The 25735-nt window shown below is 46.0% G+C and overlaps 1 protein-coding gene across 2 annotated transcripts in view; it reads right to left on the reverse strand.

The window, feature by feature from the left end:
- Positions 1 to 25735, reverse strand: part of LOC100644394 (POU domain, class 2, transcription factor 2) — a 123829-nt gene that overhangs the window by 89727 nt on the left and 8367 nt on the right. For both annotated transcript variants that reach the window (XM_012307915.3, XM_012307917.3), the window contains exon 2: positions 6826 to 6861. In XM_012307915.3, the coding sequence (XP_012163305.1) occupies positions 6826 to 6861 (36 nt within the window). The remainder of the gene's footprint in view (positions 1 to 6825; positions 6862 to 25735) is intronic.

Raw genomic sequence — 25735 nt, forward strand, 5'->3', positions numbered from 1 at the left:
AATCGTTCGACGTTAATGCTTTCTTATATTCCGATCCGGTAAATCGAGTTAACCTACTAACTAAGCGATCCTACGATCTTACACGTGATTTCCATAAAAGATTTCCTTGACTTTCTCCCCGCGGTTTTGCTTATATTCGATTCGATTCCACGAAGTGTCCACTGCACGTTTCCTTACGCTCTGGAGCGAAGCGAGCGCGGCGCGGTTCCCTCGCTGTTGTAATTGCCCTGTGCGCCAGCGGCTCCATTTCGAGCAGCTCCGTCCGATACGGAGTCAAAAGAGGCCGCTGGCAAAAAAGCCGCGGCGAATAAGCTGGACAAGGCAGAACAAGCCAGGAGAAAGAGAGAGAAAAATCCATCAAAACGGAAGAACGAAGGATCTACGAGCGGCTCTACGCGCGTGGACCGGAGAAGCGGCCCCTGGGTTCCCCTTTTTGATGGCGCTTGCAGCGTCACAGGGTCGTAAACACGGCTGGCAATAAGGGGCCGAAACCAGCGAGAGCGCGACTTTTGACGCGAGTCCGTTGCATCTCAGCCCCGTTCTCTCCCGTCTAACGACCTTCGCGCGTTACAAGTACAACGATGCTATTCGTGGACCGCTTCTTCGCTTTTCGTTCTTCTTCTTTCGACTCGTACCACCTGATAGCCCGGGAGAGAAGAGGAAGAAGAAACCGGCGGCCAATCCCACGCACAATGTCCACCGTGGCAAGACGCGCGAAGAGCTCTCGCGACGGTGTCATTGTTCGTTTGATTGCCGCTGGCCAGCTCCTGGCCGCTCACACTCGGCCCGCCTTTTATTAGTGGTCGATTAGCCTCGCTGTACGAGGTCCACGCGAGGGGAGCCCAGCTACGATGAACCACCGTGGAACTGCGTGACCGGATCGCGTCGGACCTCGATAGGAAACCCCGTGCCTCGAATCGACTGTCGATCCAATGGTTGGCCTTCTTCGGCCAAGATCGATGGAGCTTGCTCTACGGACGATACGTGTCCAAGGATTTTAATTTAGAGCAACGTAAAATTGAGAGTACCGAGCGTGTTTAGTCGAGCTTCCGTCCAGAATCTTGGAGATTTATTTAGCTTTATTTCACAATCTTGATAGATGTTACGAAACTTTAATCGGGAATACTATTATATTTCGTTTCTAGGAACGAAGTTTTAGTTAGCGCTTGATTAAGTGGAAAGGCTGTTCGAAATAATTAGAAGATTGTTGCTGCCAATGGCTCTATCGCAATAACCAAGCGAACAGAAGACAAAAAGTCATAGATGCCTGGTTAATTATCGTGATATCGTAATAACAATTTTCTTGAAAATAATTGTAAGAAGGTATACGTGCAAGAAATGGGTGTAAAATTCACAGTTGTTGAAAAACGATGCCCTAATTGTTTGAAACTTCGCATATGAACAATTTGTCGCCCGAACATTAAGATAAGTTTCGTAATTTCGTGTCGAAAATATCGACTCCATTCCCAGAATGGCGTCAAATCATGAGTTGCCCGGTCGTCTCGTAAAATTAGAATATTCTTCCGAGAATTCACCCGCATAAGCGTCCGTCCCGACTCGTCCAATTTAATTAGATGAACATTCAGAAGTCCGTGGCGCGGTAAGGTCCAATAACAATAATAAAGCGTGCCAGCGGAAAAGAGGGGCGTCCATTAGTTACGTTGGGAGATCTGGTCGAGAAGCGAACCTGCTCCAGATAGTCTGCACTCGGGCTCCGGCGTGCATCGTCATCGTCGTTCGTCCCGATACAAAGACAACGCCGACGCGAGCAGGATGGCCGGCAGAAAAAGTGGCTATGCTAAATAATAGTCCTCCTGTCGGTTCGTTGCTCGCCTCTCCTCGCATAGTTCATTCATGAATCCGGATTCAGTGTTCCTTTAGTGGCGAGCAGATCGCATCGCCAATCTTCGAGAAGGTATCGGCTGTTGAAAAACGCCACGCGGAGAAGGAATTCTGATCTAAACCTTTGCATTTTTCGTTGCTGCCTTTCAATATTAACAAGCTACTGTCGGTCCAGGCGAATATACAATAGAATTCAAACACGGCAAAAATTTCGTTTGTGCAACGAAAAGTTCATAAAAATTCGTAGAAACCTGTAAGCATACTTTCTGTGTTCGTCTTCGTGGTTTTATGTCTTTCTTTCGATATAAACGGTGACTGTTAGATGTGAACCGATACCGCGTCGTAGCATGATCGGAGGAAGCTATGAATTTACGTAGAATATGAGGAATCTCTTTCTCTACCTTCGAATGGTACACGGTCCCTTCCGGAGTCCAGAAACAAGCAGACAGAACTACCAGCTCGGCTACTAAAATGACCAGACTCCCGAAGATTTTGGGACTACACCAGGTAGTTCCGATCCGCTTTTGACGTCAGGTGACGAAGGTGAACATGACTATTGGGTCTGTTAGCCGAGATCCTGCGGATAAGACGAACACAGACGTTTCTCATTTCCGCGCGAGTGTTAACAAGAGGCAATCTTTTCGAAAGCTTTTTTATCCTAAGAGAAGCTTTAACGCCATTCGATGCTCTTTACATTAGCGTATCGGGAAGATGCTTATCTTTCCCGATATTACGATCTACGGATAATTACGCATCCCTGAATTCGGTAGAACGTAAATACGGTTTTTGCAACGACCCGATGTTGGAATTCTTATTTGTCGCTACACTTGGACCTCGTAAAGAACGTTTCGACGACCATGGACGATTGAACGACTACCGGCAGACCAGTCGAACCCGGTCGAGCATCCCGGAATAGTCAAAGGATTCGCAGACGTTCCCTTGGACGACACGTCGACCGCGTTTTTCTTGTCCGTCGCCTATCAAACGAGTTGAAGCCGGGGTCGGTGTGCGTTGGTCGAGGAAAGAAAGAGCCCGCTAACGGGATAAACAAGCGATCGCCACAGCACATTCCGATACGTAACGGAGAAAAGTGTGTACATCGCTCCACGGACGTACGGCACGATCGTACGCAACGCTGGGTATAAAAAGTTTCCTGGAAACGATCGCGTAACGTGCATATAAAATTCGAGTAATTTCAACTGGCCAGTTTGGTCTGTCTATTCGCGGAACCGGCCTTCGTGGAAGCAGTAAAATCCTCACCGAAGAGATGCGTTTGCGTACGTACAATCTTTGAGTTTCGTCGGGAATTCCATTTTAAATAAGAAAGATAAATGAAAATGGTGGATAAATCCGGTTTCGGTAAGGAAATTCTCGGTAAAACGATGGATGCTCGATCTTTTGCACGAAATCCGGATTCTTTTCACGAGTTCGTTTTCCCCCGTCCATCCAATTGCGTAAGAATTGAAGGGAACGTAACCGTAGTTCACCACCAACGAAATTTCACCTTCTACCCCCTACCATCTGGCAACGCCATTTCCTGCTTCGAGAGTGCCGCCCGTAATCATTATTATTCGCGGCCAAATAGCCGGTGGCTCTCTCTTTCTCGGCACTGATTGGCCTCCCTATCTTGAAAATACCAATTCTCTGGAGCCATACCGGCGCATTAAAGCTCGTTCACCGTGCGCTCGGGGTTAACCGACAGCGTTCGTATTGTTCGACGATCGACAATGGATTTCATGAAATTTTTCAGTCAGCGTTAAATTATCACGCGATATTCTTTTACTATTCAAATTTTACTTTTTGAGAAAATTCCGTGATCTTTTCGTCGAAAGCTATTCAAGTTACTTCTTGATTTACAAAAAGTAGATTACACCCTGTAGGCTTTTAATCTGATCTTGATTTTCCTATCTCCAAACATTGTATATTCTTTTCGTTGGAAAATTAAAACATCAGAACAGATTAAACCGTCAAGCGACATTCCAACGGTTTGACGCGCCTCACGCCCGCATACAACTTCCGCCAATTACCGATGGGTGAGTAACGCGGACGGAAGGGAAGAGAACGAAAGGAGACGGAGGGAGCAAGAGGGTGGTCGACGTTGGTTGCGGGATGCACGGCGAATGCAAAGCACCGACAAGGTCGCGATTTCGAATGAACCGGGAGAGTCGGCTGGTGCCCCGTCACCTTCGCAGGTAGTCGAAAGCGTCGAACGAAGAAGACGACTCGAGCGTCAGACGGAAGGAGAGAACGAGACGAGCAGGAAGGTAGTCAGCCACCGAGCCTAAGGTGGAATGAAGAGAGGAGAACGACGAGGAGAAGAGTAGAGGCCCCGGGCGAGGTCACCCACAGCCCCCGCCCTCTCACTCCCCCGCACACCCTGATTACCCCAGCCGGGGGCGGGACACACTGTAATGAGCATCGAAGAGGTGCTCAACTTCGACTCGTCGAGTTTTTCCATTCGAATTCAAGGAAATGGAAAGACGCAAGTTCCGCGAGACCTTTCATGGCGTTCGTTCTATGCTATAGTAGGACGTTTAAGGTTGACACCTTAAGATTTGATAATCTTGAATAATCAAACAGTAAATGGAAGTGATTTCTCTATCGTTAAACGCTCGTGGATTTGGTATTGTCCACGTTACTATTAACATACGTTTTAATGGCATTGGATTAAAAGAGGTTAATGTAATTTCGATACTTTCTCAAGGTTATAAAATTGACCTCTTGTGTTTCCTGTACTATGAAAGAACGATTAATAACCGATGCACGTCCAGCATAGGAAACGCAGCAACACGTAGGAAGGGCCAATCGCGAACGGGGTCGTCCTAAAGACAGATCGCTGGTAACGCGACCTCGATTCCCAAGCTACCCGCTGAGGAGGTCGCGGGGAACGTAAACGAAGGACGATGTAGAGGGAACAAGCTGAATACAAGAGTAGCTTGGTTGGCTGTCGGCGAAGACACCCGGATGATCGAGCGATGTTATTTTAAGTTTTCCGTGGGGGCTCTCCCATCTTGTCCTAATCGGCTGTCAGCCACCCCCGTGGCTGGGGTCGTAGGCCACCCCCAGGACACGACGTGCCGACGTCCATGTGTGACGTGACGCAGAAAAGGAAAGCGTTGGACGATGAAGAAGGAGGGCGATGGTAGACCCCCCGCGGACGAGATTCGTCCCTTTTGTACGACGAGATTCGCGCGGAGGAATCATACCCCTCGAGGGGTTGGATTCAAAACGCTTTACACTCTCATAACCAGGACCTGTTGATCCTGCCGCGTCGAAAATCGTCGCCACCCCTTGGCGCACTCGAAAAATGTTTTACCACGTGCTTCGTCATCGTACGATTGACTCGAGTCTCTTCTTCCACCCTAACTACGGGACCTAAACTCGAAACGACGTTTTAGTGGCTGATAAATTTCGCGTCGGCTCACTCGACTCTTTCCCAACGATTCCGTCTTCATGGTTGGTTAATGTCTTTTTACCCGGACATCATCGGCTTGAAGATTTCATGAACGTTTAATTGATCCTCGAGAGATGCAGAACGAGCATCACCGAGGTGATTACACATTTTAATAGGCGTTTACGAAAATTGCATATCAACGTAGCTGTTCCGCGATCAGCGAAGTTTGTTACATTAGCATCGTCGACCCCTTCGTTTACGGTCTTCGAGATAAGACACGAGTAAAACCCTATCGACCTATAAATATTCCAGTGGGCCCGCGTCGTTGAAACCGGAGGAATAAAGCGCATAATAAAAATTATAGCCGCGAGCCGCGATACCGGTGGAAGAAGTAGGAGGCTGCTGAAATTCCAGCAGAGTCCTCGAACTCGGAATAGACCGTGAAGATGAAGTCGCTCCAGGAAAGTTAGGATGACCTCGCAGGGTCCTGCGGCTCGTTTGATGGACCTCTCCCTTCTTTTTCTTTCTCTTTTTCTTCCTCTTCTTCGCTCCCTTGCCCCGCGTCCCGTAGCGACCATGCATTTCCACCGGATACCCGTTTACACCGAGTCGAGTTTGGTGGCACATATTATATACCTGCGGAAAGGAGGCAGAACGGGACGAAACCAAGGGAGGAAGCTGAAAAAGAAGAGGAGGAGGTGGTGGCGGTGGAAGAAGAAGAAGAAAAGAGAGACGGCTCTCTCGTCCGCAGCCATGCTTATTGCGTGATATTAGCCACGGTGGCTGCCGGGGTAATCATAATCTCGAAAGAGGGACAAAACACAGGCCCCGAATCGCATAACGCTGAATTTTACGACTTGTGGCATAGAGGACAGGCGACCGGATGCAACGCGACTTTTTACCTCCCTCTAACGTCGCCGGCTTGATGTCAACAAGAAGGTGGCGTACCTCAGGGAAACTAACACCCCGAACGAGCTTCGCTTTGAATCGAATCGAATCGGACAACTTCAAATTTTCGAGGAACCTGCCACCCCAAACGATGCATTTTTTTTCTACTTTTTATATCGTATTATCAAGATGTCTTTCTTCGGTGCCAGACGTATCAAACGTTTGTCATTTTTCTAATTCCTTATTTTCCGTTCGAAGCTACGAATTTAAGTGGTTCGATTCGAGCAATGCGACGATCGATTGTCACAGGCGGCAGCACGTAAAATAAATCGCCTGGCAGGTCGTACTTTCTATCAGAAACGGTCGTTCCAGGAATCCGATCTAATTTACGCGTTTGCATAAACCACGCCGCGGTTTCCAGGTAATAAAGAGAAAAAGGGAAACCAAGCTAGGTAGGTGGAAGGAGACTGGAGGCGTTACATCGCGGGCGCGCGGTTTTCGCAACTCGCCGTACGAAACGGCAACACTCTCTGGTTCGGTCCGCTCAATGGAGACGTAATAGGAAGTAGCAATTTCTTTCCTCCACGGAAGGTTCTGCTTTAAAAGTGGTTCCGCGATAAATTTGGTTTTTCTCCTTTGAGAAACCTAAGTATATAGCAGACAGTGTCGCAAACTTCTAAAAGAGATTATGAGTCACTCACCGTAAGGTCGATCCGCAACCGGCTGCTCGCACGAGTCTGTAACACCAAAGCAAAATCAAAATCAGAGGAATCGCTCGATCGAAGGAATGTTTAAGGAACGTTACGTTTCAGGTATGCGCCGTATTCTTCGCTATTAAACAACGGTCTATCACGAGAGACTAAACAACGCGAAATTTCCAAAGAATAAACGCGGAGGAACCTAAAGCAGCTCTTATAGCTGCATTCGCATTCTTGCCTCCGAGCTATCATTACGCAGTCATTCGTATCGTTTATTCACGACAATTTGAAAACGACCGTGATCCCCTCCGTTCGTGTAATAACTTCGCTATAATCGTCAGATGATCGAAACGACACTCGAGAGCACGATTGCGCTGGCGCTCGTTCACGACCACGGTCATTATCTTTTTCAATTTGCATACACGCGTTTGCCAGGATTGCTCGATTCTAAGCGAAGCATCGTTCGCACTAATAAAGGCCTTCGACTACACTCCTCTGTCTTCTCCGTTAAGTAATTTCGAACGGGATTGCTCGCAATTTGCGCTTTAACGATCGCGCGCCCAAGTATTACATCGATTACCACGTAATATCTTCATTCGGCGCTTCGTGCGATGGAATTATAATCAAATTTTACCCGTTATTTGAATAGCAGGAATTTTCGATACAAGGTTCAGCTGTTTACTTAAACGGCCTTTTTTAGAATACAATGCGAAGATTACGATCAAGGATCCAGCGTTACATGGTTAATGCGTTTACAGTTTCAAAGGCTCGTGAAATATTCACGCGATTCGCGGAATCGGAGCGCACCGATTTAATTGCAAATCCGGAATCGTCGAAACGAATGTTACACGGCTGGAAAACTACGCAAAAGTTTCAACGACACGTATATACAGACGACAGATGCTAGGCCGACGAGATCGACCTAGCCTGAAGCTTGTAAATGTCTCACTCAAGGCGATCGCGAGGTTCTCATAGAAGCCGCTAGGTAGGTCATCGGATGTCATAAACGCTCGACGAAGTTCCTTTGGTGGTGCAGCGCGTGTTAATAGCCTCATTAGATGCCGCAGCGCGGTGACGTATGTATACGATCGATCGTAGATCACCCACCGAAACGCGTCAAACGTTTTCTAGGGATAGAAACTACGAGAATTTTATTTAATTTTAGTTTAATTCGAATATCAAACAAACGTATCACATTTTTACGATTATTGCTGATAAAATTCTCAATTAAAAAATACGACTTACAGTCGGAAATCTCAGATAAGAACGCTAAGGTTAAGATTAAACGTAAAAAGGAAGTGTAACGGTATATGCGTCTTAGGACGTATCGATACGAAAATGCCTCACACAGTTGTTTTGCCACAGAGGATTAACACTGTACGACGTACATAATGTAACAAACAAACTCTGGACAAAGCAATCTCGCTGCTGCGTGCAACCTACAACCGGTGACAAGTTCAAACCTTCCGATACCCCCCTCGACCAGTATAAATAGACGATCATGTTCTCCAGAAGTCAGTCAGTCGGGGGATTAAATATAACGAATCAGTCTAACGAATCAGCATAACAATTAGTATGAGTACCGCAGTACCCGCATAATCTTATAACGAATATGATCAAGCGAGCAACGCTAGCGATTAACTTTGTATTCTAAATTTTAAAATATCTGTAAATATAGTTAATTGAATTAACTCATCTCGTTATTATTTTAATCAACGTCTCACCGTCCACCACAGAAGATTTTTAATAAGTCAAAGTTTTGAGAATTTCTATTTTAAAGACACTCGATACTCGAAAATGTGAAATGCCAGGTTCCGAGGGTTCGACGAGTATTGTACACAGTTTAGTTGAATCTTGGGACTCTTGTAAAATATTATCTCGCAGCCAGTCATCCACGTAAGGGACGTATAATAATGGAGACGGACAGGGTCCTCCGGCTGGCAACGCGATCGAAAGTACAGATTAGATTCAACGGGACAAAACATTCTGCATCTGGTATTCCGTCGAACCTGTCGTCGATGGCACAGGACGAGAGCGACTGTGAATACCATTCACTTGAATCATTTTCCTATAACATAACATTTCCTTAATAAGATTTACGGCTCCTTCCACTGATTATTTAATCACTTACGTTCATAAATCTATCGTAGCAAACATTTATTATCATTGTCTTCAGCTTGGAATAGTAATCATTTTTCTTAGCTATTTTCAAAGCAATCTTCTGAAATAGGAAGACCATGAATTTTCGATTGATTGAAAAGTTAATATTATACCAGGCAAATAACATCTCTCCGCTTCTATTTATTTTCAATAACTATGATGTACAGTTCCTTGGTACAGCGCTAACGAGGCTATATCCAGATATAATAAAACCAGGTTAAAAACGATTTTCCAAAAGAGAGGTTCATCGACCGTATGCGAAAGCAAAAAAAAAAAAGAAAAGAAAAAACGAGCACAATGTACTCGAAGACGGAGTTTCGTTTGGATGAGTAGTAATCGTTTGTCCGTTAGTAGCGGCGTCGTATTCTAATATTTCCCGCGAACCGCGGTGCGCCATCACGAATTCTAATTCATCGTGGCCGGTCGTCCTGGGCCCTGAAGGTGCCAACGGGGTCGCACGCGATAGTCGATAAATATTAAACGACTTTCCACCTGGTGTCGTGGCCGCGGCTTGCTTCGCCTCTTTCGACAGCAGCGGGGCAGGGAAGAGCGGGAGGAGGAGGGAAGAGGGACTTCCGAGAGGGAGATGACTGAATGTTAATTAGCGAGGCGTGACAAGTATTAAGCAATCCATCCATCTAGCCGCGTGCAAAGAGGGAGGAGCCTGGCCTAACGCTCGGTAATTAACGCGACACCACGCCGCATAAGCCACGCATCATCGAACCACCTTCATCCTCGTCCTCATCTTCGTGCTCTCATCGGGTTTCCTGGCAATTAGCCGTCGATTTAGCTGTTAACCCCGGCTGAAAAGTGAAACGGAATTCGAACGAGTGTGCCTGACCCACGACACGCGTCCCCGGAAGTCGTCTGGCTTCGCTTTCGCGGGACGTAACTGTATTTTCGAGCGATCCATCACCTGGCGTCGCTGCGTTTGAAAACGTTCCAACGAGACCAACGATTCCTCTTACTTTCCACTCAACTTTGTTTCGAAGGCTTCGGTCGAGAATATATATTTATATGTATAGCATATACGCGAATATTCATTGCGATAACCGGAGAGATTATCGCATCCTCGAAATAATCCTGTCAAAACTAGTATCGCATCTTCTGACACGCGATTAGCGTAACAAACACAATGACAGCGGGATAACTCGTAACGATGGATGATGTACGATACTCTCGATTCAATATACCACTCCTCTTCTTTTTTTTCTCCTTCCTCCTTGCTCGTTCTCGAAAGGGTAACTACGAAAAGAGAAAGAGAAAGTTGAAGAGAAAAGAGACGCCGCTTGATACGTGTCAAAAGTTAGATTCAAATCCTGTCGGGCTTGGAGAATGCCGGACGACGGGCGGTCGTGGCGGCGAATACGCGGCGAGCACGGCGATCTTCTCTCTCGAATAGATGTATCAGTGTAATTAACAACAAACAATGGCCGTGGGACGCGCGCGCTCGATATCGTATATTAATCGATTAGCCAGCACCGTCCGGGCCCCGGAGATATGCGCCGGTACCGGTTGTTAATCATCGGAGCGCGGGTGCGTTTGTACTTCGAGCTTTCTTTTTCAACCGTGAGAGAAAGAAGAAGAAGAAGAAGAAGAAGATGAAGAAGAAGAAGAGGACAAAGAGGACGAAGAAGATGAAGGGGGAGAAAGCGAAGAACAAGAAAGAGGTGGAGGAAAAAGGAAGGAACGATCGAAACCGCCGTGTACGATTCGCCTTAAGGATCTTCAAGTCAGGACTAACCATCTTTGTGACGCGTCGCTTCGCCGCGCGTATCAGGGCCACCGTGACTACAGAACTTGCAAGCCAAGTCGTACAGTCGCTGTCCTAGCCGATCGCGTTTCGATTCATTTTTTGCCTGCGAATTCTACGCTTTGTTGCCGACTGGCACGCTCGTAAAGTCTCCACTTTTTCCACACAGATAGATACGCTGTGTTTGTCTATGAGAGATCATAGTTGCAATTTCAATGCGCTCCGAGCGAAGGGAAATTCAACGACCTATGCGATCCTACGTAATCCAACGTGTACTGTTTCGATAAATTATTCGCGGGCATGTCGACGGTTGAATCGTTTATTAGAGCGCATTGTTGGGAACGGTTCGATCGTAAGAGCGAAAGACTACGAGGAAGAAAATAACAAGTCGTAGTAAGTGGAACGTTATTTGGAGCAGAGATCGGAAGTTTATCGATGAATCGACGATATGCGTTTGAGTAATAACCATTCTATCAATCCGTTTACCGGGTGTTTGTATTCCTGAAAGAGCCACGGGTCTGTCGGTGTTCGATTTCGTGCCCCTCAGCGGTGCCGGCAACATTCGAATCATTAGGGATTATCGATGACCGTCAATACGAAACAGCCCGTGAACCGTCATCAATTAGAGTCGAATAATAGTACGCGTTGTTCATTCGTTAGCCGGGGAACCCGCTTCCGGGTTTCATCTACTGTTCTATCCGCCTTGATTCATTATCAAAACGAAATGACACGTCGTGGAGAATCATGAAAAAAAGAACAAAAAAAAAAAAAAAAGAAAAAGGAAGAAAAAAGGAGAAACCTATTCAGTTTCATAATTTTATAGAGAACAATCTTCAATGATCGTTGCCGTTCCGACGCCACGTCTAATTCTACGGTAACCGTAATTACCACTCTCGCGAAATCACGCGAACCACACGTGTGTACAATATCAGATCACTCATTCATCAGGCAGGAATACCAAATCACTCCCAACGTGTGCAAACAAAAGATTCTGCTCTAACTATTCGCGGATTAGTTCACCGTAATACACACGTACCATTTTGTAACGAGGTACGCAGACAGAGGCGAAGGAAGACTTGCACGATCCTCGTAAAAGCTACACGGTTTCGCGAAGTTTCCTACGCACACATAGTGGCTCATTCACTGCCCCGTAAATTAACGCGTCTCCCACGACCGTCAACGAACCGTGGCTAGGTGTTCGCGCCGGATAACAAACGTTCGCTGGCTAATCGATCGACAGACACGTATCAGGAACGAGCTGCTACGTGCAGCCTGGCTGACGACGCGCGAGTTACACGCGACAACGTGCTCGGTGTCGTGGACGATTCCGTTCACGGTGTTTTACCGCGCGAATCGCTCGAGCACCAACGACGATCGGTCACGTACGATTCTACGATTAGCTACGCGAGTTCCGTGCGTCTAACTCGAAACGACGAAGATCCGAAGCGATTCGCGCGTCCATGTACGTTGCGTACGTGTTGAGAAAGATGGTATCGATTAATAGATGATAGAAAGTTTCGTCGAGATAGGGTAGCGTGGACGATTCGTTCGTTCGTTCTTGAGGAGGGCTTAGGTGGTCCCGATGACTCGACGTACCGGTTAATCAGAGCCGAGAGGATCGTTATGGATATTTAGTAATCAAGAGATGGTAACTCCTCTTTTCTTGCGCAGTGAAAGGCCTTGTAGCTTCTCTGACGACCGCTAATTACCGGGACAGACTATTTTATATCCGTGTTTCGTGGATCGACCGAGTCTTTCTTTCGTCGTGTGCGTTCGCGTCGTTTGTATCTCGTTTCGGTATCATTTGATCATTCGCAGCTACGAACAGAGTGAGAGAGCATGTGCTTTCTCAAAGTGCTTGAAGATTATTTTTAAATTTATCCGTGCTTAATGTACTTTGTCGTAGAATCCTTTGTAAGAGCCCGGAGGCTGCTCTAACCGTGCACCTGCCGTTGAAACAGCCAGACAAGAGAAGAGTGGAACGGTGACAAATTTCTCTCCATCAAATTCATGGAACGTACCGACGTAAAATCGCGAGTGAAAAAAACCTCTAACCGCATGAACACGGGGGTGAAGACTATCAGACTTGCCCCCGGCTAACAATCTGTCACTTCGGTGCGTTACGTCCAGTGGCGTATAGCTCCGGACGTCACGGAAACTTCAACCGCGTAGAATGAGTCACTGGAACTCGTTGGAAGAAGTACGTGCACGCTATAGAAAATAGGTTTAGCGTATTAAAATTCGGCACGACCACGGTTGATAAGAGAATATACGAAACCTTTACTGGGTGAAAATTAGCTTCGAATCGGTCATAGCATGAATATCATAACGGAAGAAATTAGTTCACGTTTCCTTTCCAAGTATCTAAAAATACAGTAACATACTACGCAAACTCGTAAAGACAAGATGCTCGAATTTTGGTTATTAGCCGAAATTTTCGCGTTTGCTAATTCGATCGTAGCATTGCGTGACGAAGGGAGGCAAAAATCGAAGTCGAGAGCGAATGTTGAGCATAGTACGTACATGCACGTAAGTACGTACGAAAGAACATGTTCGAAAGTTCGACGAATGAAAGAACCCGCGAGCAAGGGAAGAAAAGATGAACGGAAGAGAAAGGGGAAGAAAGGGGCGAAGAGAAAGGAGAAGGAAGAAAAGAGACGAGCGTGGCGCAGGAGGTGGCGAGGCGGAGATGAGGCCTGCTCGGTGCTAAAGTCACCGGTCCGGCAAAAAACTCAAATTGATCAAAATGAGAGTTACGCCGAGCAAAAAAGTAAACGAGCACGGTGGTAGACACGCATTTCGTGCCAGTGGTGAGTTTAGGTGGCGAACCACTCGATGAACGCTACTCGACAATAGGAGGAAACTCGGGTCCAACGATCTCTACCATCCTGGGACAGAGATCGATCTCCTCGCGGGAATATCTCGGCTACGTTTCGCGTGCTATCCAACCAGAGGGGATCGGTCTCTACGAGAGTATCGCAACGGTGGTCGCGTTGATGGTCTCGTAGCTTTACTCTCCGCAAATGCACGGTGTCCGATCCTTTTTACCGACGTGGAAAGCAAACAGAGAAACGGAAAAGCGTAATTTGCTACATTTACGCGTGGTTCATTTTCATTTTACGTTGATCGCGCGTCTAGTAGCTGGATAGCTACTTACGAACGGATGAGAGGAACGGTTATGCAAAATGGTGAATCTTTGTGGTTTTCTTCGCGGCCACAGACGGTCCGCGTTCACTAGCCTCTTCTAGCGGTCGGTAAGCGCGATATTAACATACCTAAGTGATGCAAATTACGCGTTCGTTCGAATACGGTGTTCGTGTTCAAAGCGAGACCGGCGCAACGCTCATTCGCGATAAAAAAACGCGACGGACTCTCGGGATTAATTTTCCGTCTATTACGCGCGAAACGTCTGTAATTTCTGCGGTAATGAAGACGAATCTGGGGAAAAACCATGCTGCTTGGTTGTCGGTATCGTTAACCGTCTGTGTAACTAAAGATTAATGTTGCACACGGGTCGTGATTCCGATGCTAGAATTCGCAGTTGTTCACTGAGATACATAATTGGCAGCAGGGCCATTTTAAAATTCAAATCCAGTTCGATAGACGAGATAAAATGCTATCTCTTAATGGGAAATTCTCGTATAACGCGCCTCCTTTGCGCGAATTAAAGCTAACTTTTCGAACGTATGATCTTGAAAATTTCAGATCAAATTCGTAAGAATAATGAATTTACAGTCCACCGGACTGACGAAGCGACGGAAACGCTCAATGCGTTTAAATACTAGCCTAATATCCTCAAACGCATCTAAGATCGTTTCTTGTCGATTTATGAAGCTTATTCGCAGAGGATGTAGTATCGGAAAAACGTTTACACGAATTCAGTCAGAATCCCATCAAAATTCTCATTCCCTTTCTCATCCACGAAACATCCACGCGACAAACGTGACACGTATCGACCGGTCTAGCTGCAGTTCCTATCGATCCACCCCTTTTCACGAGAATTACCGACAAACATTGGCCTCGGTCGAGCATCGTTCTCCGCCCTTTGCTCTCGGTACAATGGAATGGTGCGTACACGCGAAGCTAGACGATGAATCACGCATATGGAAGCGGCCACGGGACAAATGCAAACATTCCTATAAAATTGGAGAGACGGCGGTAAAATCGGATCAGAGATCGGGGAACGAAACGAAGTCGTTGAATTGATTAAGAAGTGACGAGGAGACACGTGCAACTGGACCTTAAAATATGGCCACTTACGACGGCACCAGGGTTAATTACCTCTGTCTTTCTGAACGGTCGAGTACAGTAATGTATTAGCGCGTTTAGGCACGGCCAGTTAATCCCAAGGAACTACTCAACGCACCGTTAAGCACGCTTAACTCGTTAAGTCACCTAATATGTGGCCGGTGTGTATACGAACGATATTATCCTAAAGATGATCGCGCAAAGAACGGGGGAGTGCGGCTGCGTTCGGCCACTCTAATTGCCCCGTCTCCTTTTTGTCGTAACCAGGCCTTTCAAACGTAATCGTCGTTACACGAAGCCGCGTAAATAGCCGCGTTCCTTTGAGGAACACGTTCTGGTCGTGTGGCCGTGTGTCGTGAAAGTGGGCTTCGATTGTCCGGCCTGTTTCGTACAGTCACCGATTCTTAATCTCTCGATTTTGATTCGGTCATTAACGTACACATCGTAATAAACTATATAGAATAAGGCGACTGTGAATTCATTTTTCAATCTCTTCTACATTAGGAACTTTCCTAATGTCAAAATCAAACGACGATCTCCTTTCGTCCTCCATTAGTCTATCAAACTCTCACCGTATGATGTCTCTCGGACGGTGGATGTAATCGTTCGGAAATTATTAAAAGAAAAATAACGAACGATAGAAAGAAAGTATGTATGTATATGTAGACGGTTGTAGCGGCAAAATGAAGATCTTTGTAAGTGGAATGAAAACGCGCGTCCTTAGTCACGCGTGCTCGTTTTTATCGTCCGGTGGGATCGTGCCGGAAGCATAACTCGATTCGCCTTTTCGTTGGCATTTGCATGCGCGGAAATAATTCCCATGATTCGCCGGAAACGTATCAGATAAGGGCCCGCGGCTATATCCCGGTCGCATTAACGGGCTAATTAAAGCAGCGTAAACAATAGCGGACCTAGGGGAAGCCACCATTGGCATGTTAGAAAAATCCAGGATACCTATATGTACATACGTGTATACAACGCGTAATCTAGCGACCGCATTATGCGCCGTCTGTAAGGTAATGCACGAACACGGTCGACTAATCAGTTGCCATCTACATCGTTAGACTTATGTTTATGGATGATACATGGTGCTTTACAAGACCATCACCTGTAATAACGATTACGAAACAGGACTATTTCGATGCGGTTTCGCCGATCGTGTTTCTATTCCATTCGTTTTCCTTCAAAAAATCGTCAGAATTTTGTCACACGTCCGTAATCGCGCATTAATCCTTCGGATACGAGTAATATTTGTATAAATCGTTCCTTTCGAACGCAAAGTAGTAAGAAAATACAACATGGAACCATAGATAAATCGATAAGTGCGTTTCAAACTCGATTAATATCTACATGTTGCTCATTGACCACAGTCTTACGTGAGAGGTTAAGCGCGATTTTCTGATTTCGCTTGGATCAACTAAGTTCTACTTAGCTTTGGCAAATTTCTAGAGTATAGGCGAAGTGGAATTCGAAATATTTCTGAGCAAACTAAAATAACTAAATGTCACACGGTTCGTATAGAAGGTAGGAAGGCGCGAAAGAGTGCGAGTGCGCGAGAAACACGGATAAGCGAGGATACACGGTGGTGTAGCAGAGTGTAGGTTAATGTACGAACATGCCCGCATAATCAACGACCATCTAAGATCATTAAACCGATGTTTATGCACGATACGTGCGCCTACAAGCGTACGAGATATAATAACAGTAGCGTCATTTGTCTATGTACACGACTTCTATTGCAATCGTCGGGGTTGCGTTACGTAAACGATGGAAACAAAAGCAACAATTGGACCACCGTGGATGACGTCGTGGTTTATCATTAATTAATAAGCCTGTCTACCTTCGTAGTCGGCGACGATTAACGCTTTCATCTCGATAAAGCAGCGCAGAGGGTGCAAAGATGGATAGCGTATCATTGCTGTCGTTCGCGTAGTTACAAATTTGACTGGTAATTTTCAGCACCTGGGCTTCATCAAGATCATTGTGTAAAAATGAGTGGACGATGATTTATTATGTCAGCAGGCAACGAGGAAACGTGGTAAGAAGCTTCGTTGAAATGATAAAAGCGTTCGCCCGAGAAAACGAAATTCGAAGAAGAAAGGGAAAAGCAATCGACGAAGAAAAATCGACATTCTTTTGACGATATTTATCGCCGTTGTCCCGCGATGGTGCACAGAAATTCCAGCGTTCTATCCTTGAATGGAAGATACCACTCTCGTCTAGAAACATTTTTATCGACGTTCAGCAATGTTGTGTCGTTCGAGCAAAAACCGAAGGTCTTTCGACTAGGAAAAAGATTATCGACTTATAGGCGAGTATCTAAATAATTTTGTATGCAAAGAATCTGGACGGTACCGACGGTACGTTCGAATGACATCGGCGTGTCATAAAATCCTAAACGATCGATATCGCGGAATCCTCGATATGTGCTAATTGACGCGTAATTGACGCGGAATTAACCTTTGCACGTGCCAGGACTCGCAGTAGAAAGCAATTATCGAACGATGTTATCGATCCTTTCTCTCGATTGAAACAAAAAAGAATGAAACGAAAAAAGTTAGTTACACGGAAAAATTCCACGGGTAATCGATAGTGAATGATTCTCGACGCGAAAAACAGAGCCGGTTATCGTTCTGTTCTGTAATGATCGTCTAAACGGATGAGAACGTCGAGCAAGGAAAGGGAAAATGAAACGAAACAAAACGAGAAAGAAAAGGCGCAATTAGTTTAAGGAAAAGAAAAGCGGAGGAAAGAAAGGCGAAGAGATGAAGCAACGCAGGCATTCAGACCGTTTGCGCGGCTGATTATTCATGATTTGGGGAATGCTCGATGCGCTTATGGTTTCGTCGGATTAGCATACCTCGCATAAACTGCGAAATAACATGCTTGTGCACGCATGCACGCAGCGCACGCAACCGCTCGCGCCCGTTCCGTGCACCATTCCCGAGAGAAAAAGGGTGACAGAGATAGAGAAAAAGACAAGGGAGAGAAAGAGAGAGAGAGAAAAGGAAAGGGAGGACGTTTGTTGGTGGAAGAAGAAAAAAATTCGCAAGGGAACGAGGGACGAGGAAACGGCGAGACGATGCAGTTCTCCTCCTAAGCCGAGGCATTAACATTGTGCTTTATCGAAACCGCTCATCGTGGCACATCCGGATTCAAATTACGCCTGGCTTACGCTTATGTTTATTTAACCAGTTATTAAAATTACATTAAGGGGTCTTTCTTAATTATGTCGCTCAGGGAACGTCCTCGGCTCCGAATGAGCGACCTGTAATTCCGGAAGGAATCGTACCGCTGTATACCAGACAAAGACCAAGCAAAAATGAACGAAGAAGTAAAAAAAAAAAAAAAAAAAAGAAAATATGAAAGGAGTCGAGAGACAGACGGGAGAGTCTCGCTCGTTGGTCGCGTTTCGAAGGATCGAGCCTGTTACGGAACGATTCTGAGGACAGATTAGTTTGCACGGGGGTCAACGACCTCGGCCTCTGTCTTTTATTCACCGGCTTTCCTTAATATCGACGAATCAAAGCGGCGACGATTGCGCAACTCCATTTAGCAGGACTGTCACCAAGTGGTAACAACGATCGCGATGGCCTCCATTCCCGAGAAACGGATCTCTCTCCCCTTTCTTTTTTTGAGAAAGGAGAAATTTACCGTCGTTAGACTTGGTCTAGTGAACGTTGAATCATCCGGATCGATAAATTTGAAAATAAAGATAATCCTGTTGCTCGTGCTTTTAGAAAATTCGACTTTTAAATTCCGCCAAGCGATTCGACGAATAATTCCTTTTATATATATTAATCACTGTTATATATGCACCAAGAAAATTACGAAGACGGCGGCCTAACTATCTTGTCGCTCAGGGATTACATAAATTCGAAAATAAGAATAACCAACGTAGCGTTGATATCTTCAGAAGCGTTCGAACCTTAGATTCCAGCAGGCATCGCAACAATTTTCATAAATTAATCATCCTCTAGCACCGAGAGAAGATTACGAAGACGTTAGCCTCGGACTATCTTGTCGTTCAACTGGCTCATTCTCGATTGATTTTCTCGAATCCCTCGAACCATTCGTTTCCCGGTCACGAAACCGAGCGACGACAATTATAGCGACAATTTATGCACGGGGCTCTGGCTTGCTAAACGCCAACGTGTATAATAGCATAATTACACCGTGCACCGTCCGAAGTAACAGGCTACAAATTGCGAGCAAATTTCGCATTAGCCCGACGAAGAATCGCTCGAGCTCGCGCCATTGGCCCAACTTGTGTGTTGCACCGTCATCGAGCTCTCAGATGACGCGCCGCGGCCAGCAAGAGAGAAGGATACCAAGCGGCCAGTGACAGTGGAAGAAGGCGTCTATAGGTCTCGTTTACCATCATCATTACCATCACACCCGGCTCCATGACGGTGTTACGTGGTTTAATTTGAATACATGAGGCAGGAAACGGCACTGGGCATTAGCCACGCGTGTTTCTCTCTACGACTCGCATTATCTTTGCTTAAAACGATCCTACGTTTCTCTCCGCCACTCCTGGTGTCGCCATTTCCCGCCGAACCTCTGCTTTGCTGACTCACATAATACCGCGAAATTCGAAACGACCACCGACGTAGCTCTTTTTGCGGATTACATAATCGCCGGCTGATACTGTAAGCCCGATTCATTAGGAGCCATACTAACGGTTCTCGCTACCCAGCAATTCCACGCGAAATTCGGCGCGAATTTCGTCCAAATAGATTCTTTGGTAGACTCGAGATATAGCGGTTATCTTCTGTCATTTGATTCTTATCAACTTAGCAATTTGCGTCTCAAGTTATGAATGCTAAACGTTATGTGTGTAAGCGGAGCGATCGGAAATATTGTATCGTGTACATAAATAAAGGAATGAATATTCGAATTCGTGCGATTGCGCTTCCTTGAGTGATTGCGGATTGAGTTTCCTGAGGTTGTTTCAGCGATCGTGATAATTGGAAATGGTCCCACGGAGAGTGGACCGCAATTAAATCATTCTGGCGCGACGTTAGGCGACTGACAAACGCTTAATATAATAGTGCACTTTTCTAGATTGCTAGTCTCGTTTTAATTAGCACCTTGGTTAGCGTCGACGAGAGCTGAAGATTCGCCAGCGCGACGCGTCCCGGGCCTTTTCGATTGGAATCGCTCATTAACGCGAGCGATCTGAATCCGGCTTTACACGAAACAATATAATTAAATCCGCATCAACGCGGTAACCATCAGACGGACGAGGCCCCGAAACCGCCGAGAGAATAATAAAACCGGCCATGTATAATAAAGCCCGTTTCGAGCCCAGATATTATCGCAGGACCACGAACAAACGCGCGAGACACACGCATTTTTACCTGTTTCGCCTCGTGCGAGTATTACACACGCGTAGAATGATCATTTTTACCCGAAATAGATCATCTCCGGTCTCCCAACTTCATTGCAAACGAATCGACGATTTCTTTGTTTCGATTTCTATTCGTCCTGTGCTTATGCGATCAGAGAATCAGCAAAGACTGGATCCATCGCAGTCTGCCAGATGTCGATGCGAACCATTCGTCGTTATCCGGGCATCGTTACCGAGCACGAGATAGAAATTTGCATAGGGACATATGGCGCGCGTATCACGTGAAACTGGTGAACGACTCGAGCAACTGGAGAATCCGCAGCAGGATGCGGCGACCCGCAATCACCAGGCCGACAAACCGGCCGATGAAAGTCAGTAACTCGTCCGAGTTCGTCGCGCAGATTGCTGTTGCTTTTTAAAAGTAAAATTCTTCTAACATCGTCGATTTCTCCCTGAGTCCTCGTCCGAACGATTATCACGGTAAAAAACTGGCCATTTTTCCGCGAACGTATCCATCTCTCAGCGAGCAAAAAGCGCACCGCTATCTCGCGACCGACCAGCTACCGTTGTAAAAGATTTTAATTAAATCGCATGGTAAACGCGTTGTCGGTCGATGATCGTCGATATATCATTGACGCGCGAACGGGATAAATAAGCGCGGACAACGATCTATCACTTGAGTGGTCGTGTAATTATCGATAGAATATGTGACCGTCTACCACGCAACGTAATCGATAGTTGGCAATTGTCTTCGGCTCGCGAGATACTATACACGTACTCCGATAAATCAGATTCTATCAGAAATTTTCTTTCTCTTCTCGAATATTCTGCCGTGCGACGAATTTTCTTTCTTTCGTTGAACAATCGATACTCTTGTTTCTGGAGCTTTTCATTGGAAAGAGAGCGATAAGTCGAGGAAGAAGAGAACCGAAACGTGTATCGCAGAGGCGTGCGTTATTTCCGCGAGTGTCAGCTCGTTTTTGATTTACGTAACAGCGCGAAATTAATAAACGCCAGGGAAATTTCCAAGAATCGGCTGGCGCGCACGGCCTTCGTTCTTCATAAGGATTACAAACGAATTCCATCGGATGATAATCGGCTACGTTTCACAACTGACGCGGAATCCATCGATTCCTGTTTCCTGTGTCTTTATGCTCGATACGGGCGTCCTTCCATTCCATGCTGATGATCCGGAATCGGCTTCGCTTCCCACAGGATCCTATCTGCGTTCGAATCGATCACGCGACCCGCGCAAAGCTGCAACTCTGATTCATCCGTTTATCGATCCTCGAATACCACTAACGAGATGTAACGCGAAGGAAAATCCGAGTCATCGGTGTAATCGTGAGAAACTTCTATAATGTCTTTGCACTGTTATAAGATCGATTAACAAGTAGCGAGTTTCGAAGCTGGAGTCTGACGTGGAATTATGGTTTCGTCGGTAGATCGTCTGTGTTATTTAAATTGCCTTCAAGTTCTACGTGTAATTTCATCGTACAGCCGGGAAGAACGGACGCCACGGACTAATCAAAAATACATTTGTCTTTGCGCAACGATAGATAGCTATACGACAACAGGCACCCATTATAATTGGTCTATTGAATAACGGATACCGTACATTATTCTGATTTCTGTCCCTTTCTACTTTCCATGGGCTGACTGCTAAAGTCTCGAACTAAATCGATCGACTCGAACGCCAACCATTTCGATATAATCAATTCTCTAACTTTTCCTAAAACTTAAATATCGAAATCTTAACATTTTTCTTTGTCTACAGCTAGAAAATAATTTCCAACGTCTGATATGCGTCTCTGTGCTTCCTAGACATAAGTATAAGATAAATCGATGAATTCGTATGAGATTTTCAGTGGAACCAACTGTGTGACTTCTCGCAAAGTTTGAAAAGATTCCTTCCTCTTCGTTGCGTAAGAAAATCTTGAAAATAATCTTCAACCTTTGATCCGTCTCCCTATCCATCTTTCATAGGTTAATTATAAGCTAATTTGACGAGAACCAACAACTTCTTTCAAAGCTTGAAAATAAGAACTTTAAGAAAGATTAAGAAAGTAATCTTTCATAAACTTTTCTATTTTCCATACGCTGATTATTGGTTAAATTGAACAGCTCCAACACCGAAGGCTTCAATACAACCAACTTCTCTCGAGTCATAAAAACCAAAGTGTTAGAAACGATTGCAAATTTTTCTTCTTTTAAGAAGACCTGGAAAATAATCTTTCACATTACGTCGGATGAAAAAAGCACATACAAACGTTAAGCTAACGAGCTCCAATAGAAATTCAATGTAAGATCTCGGCGGAACACCTTGGCGACGACAAGGTTCGCCTCGTCCTAGGGAATAATTCACGGCGACGCGGTCGAACAGGAGCGCAGGATTACGCTTGTCCTTTCAACCGGACGCGTGCATACGCAGCTTAGCCTGCCAATCCGCGGAATTAGCATACGCGAGCGCCAAATACGGCGAGCGGCTCAGCTGCGCGCACCGTGCCGACAAATACGATGAATATGGTGATTTCCATCATTTATCCGGCTGGCTAGGCGCAAACGTTCCCGGTCCTTGAGGCGCGATGCGCCGCGAGCGCACGCCTCGCATACTGAACGCGGCACGCGGTATAGTTCGCTGGTATTAGCGATTTCCATTTGCTCGGGGCTTCGGCGCAAACACCGAGGATAGAGAAAAATGAAAACAACGAAAAACGCGTGGGAAGATAGAGAAGGTATCTACGGATCCTTGTGACCGATGAGCTACAATAAAACTCAACAGCAAGCATGGAATGAAAAATAATGAGCTTCGTGTACCGGGGAACGATGAACATTTTATTTTCGGTTTACAAACACACGGTTTATCGCGAGCTTGGTAATTCCGGTGATGAATATGGAACGGCAAGAGGAAACGAACCGCGGGATGAAAAATTAGCATTAAAATACTGGAAAATTTTCTCTAAAAATATCCTGGCCGATTATCAACCAGATCGACGAGATAAAGATGAATATGCATGACGCGTAGTCGTACCGGCTATCGAAGCTACGCTCTCACGTGCACAACCAGATAGACCGGCAACCCGTGAAAACTAGACTCGAATCGCGTGCTACATGAAACATCTCGGATCTCGTACTATATCTCGACGATGGCCAAACCGTGATATAAAAAAATCGGACAAAAAAGGAAAACGAGCGAGTGGAATAAAGAGCGTGGGCGAAGCAAGGTCTGTGCTCGTAGTTCTACGACTTGCTCGCCGTATTATCTCGCCGTACGTGGCATTATAGGTTTCATTACGAGAAGTACATTTCCTTTTCCGAAGTGCACCGCGAACTGCAAGGACGTCCGTGTAGCTCTTTGCCGCGCGAATCACTCGTCCAGCTTCGACGCATTCGTCATCGACGCGAGAGAGATGGTATCGTGGCTGCGCCGGGGGATAAGGGAGCCGTGCCGCTCGCGCTCATAATTTGCATGTCTCGACCGGTGCCACGGGTAACGAAGAGTTATGGACGTGCGAGAGCTAGTCAGAACTTTTCGCGGAGGAAAAACACACGAGTCTCTTGGAGATTACGATCGACACCGACGAATAACTTGACGCGGGACTGATGTCTCGCGGTGTAATGTATCTAAGAGGATTTAATGTCTAAACATTGGTTAGAAACATCGAAACTGCACGTAGTTACGTTTGATTATATATTACGCTATGTACTCTGCCACGTGTAACGTGAAATTGCTAGTGATTTGATTTCGTATTAGCAAGTTGCTCGAGCAAGTAAAATGTAAAGGGGACCAAAAGATGGACCGGTTGTCTCGCGTATCACGGAAGAGGCGTGAAAACCCGAGTAGGCACGTGGCCAGAAACCCTTCGGTTGAATGTTTAAAGAAAGGCGCAGGAAAGTCGGTCGCGTGTCGCGGTGATTTGTCGATGGCTGTGTGTTGTTGGTTCGCGTACGTGTACACACGTATGGCACACGCGTAGGTAGTACGCGGAAAGGTGTCCCCGTGAGTTAGAGCAGAAGGGTTGCAAGGTAGGTATACCTGGTCGTGCGAGACTCCACGGATGAAAGAAGTACACGAGGAGATAAAGAAGGAGAAAAGAAAAAGAGGTAGGGCAGAAGAAAGAGAAAAGAGAACTGCCACGTGACCCCTGCACGGTCCTCCATTCCTTATTGGAATCCTCCTGGCCCAACCTGACCTATCCAAGGTAAGATTTATCCGGCGGCTTTACCTGCCACCAGCTATATAGCCACCTTGGTACCTTCCTCGCTGTCTGTGCCTACCTACCGGGAATCCCCGCATTCCCATTCTCATTCCCCATTCCCGTGAACCGGCCTCCACCCGTCCACCCACCGCTTCGGGTCACGTATCCTAGGCCTTTTCGTACGGATCGAGCGTGTCCCGACAACGTAACAGGTGAGATTTCCGTGCTGCCTGGAATCCACGGCTCTCTCTCAGCCTCTCCTTATATAGGCTGCACCCTTTGTATTCCGTACGAGTTACTTATGACGATCGCAAATTGGTCGATTCAGTCAAAACAATTTCCACGTAGGACGTAGTCTACAGGATAGAATCTTCGATAATCAACATGTTCCCTGTCGAATGAACTTTGTATGTCTTATTCGTGGCGTTGTAGTTGTTGTTTTCGAGAGATCTCTATAGATCATTTAGCAATTTATCTTGTTGTTGTAACATTCAAAGCATGCAAATTTTTTGAATATTTAAATCTTACGGTAACATCATTGGTAACGTATCATTGCAAGTCAATCTCTATCAAGATAATCAAAATAATTGACCCTTAGAAAAGAAGAAACATTTCTATTCTTTGTACCATAAATCAGTTACTTCGATGTCTTTGGTAGTTACGCCAAAGAGAATTCTTCCCCGGAGGAAGCGTCTAGCAGTCTGCGGCGTCAATTCTGCATTGTTTTCTTGCGGGCAGTGACACGCATCCCACGACAAATTTCAATCTCTTCATGCAAATCTGTCCCTTGCTGTTCGCCGGTGATTTTCATAAAACCTATCGTCCACCACCTACGAGTCACGTGCCCACGAGTTTGTCGAGAGAAACCAACATACGAGTGCCGACATAATAGGTGGGATTTAGCCCGAACTAGCCTGAAGCGTTTCGAGCAGGTTCCGGCCGTCCTTAATACGAAAGCCGAGTAGGCTATAATCGGAAAGCCGCTGGACAATGCAAATGGGACCGTGACGGCGTTATTATGAATTCCGGCCTCCGCTCACACCCGCTGTTCTCCTACCGTCAGTGTGATGTAAGACAAAAACGACGAAGCGCCGCTTCCGGCTCAGCCGAAACCAAGGATTTTCATTAAAGTCTCATTAGTGGCATTCTGACGTTTCGAAGTCGATCTTAAACAGGCGATAATTAGCGGGGAAGCGAACG

This window comes from Bombus terrestris, chromosome 4 (genome assembly GCF_910591885.1).
Source record: "Bombus terrestris chromosome 4, iyBomTerr1.2, whole genome shotgun sequence".
Classification (NCBI taxonomy): domain Eukaryota; kingdom Metazoa; phylum Arthropoda; class Insecta; order Hymenoptera; family Apidae; genus Bombus; species Bombus terrestris.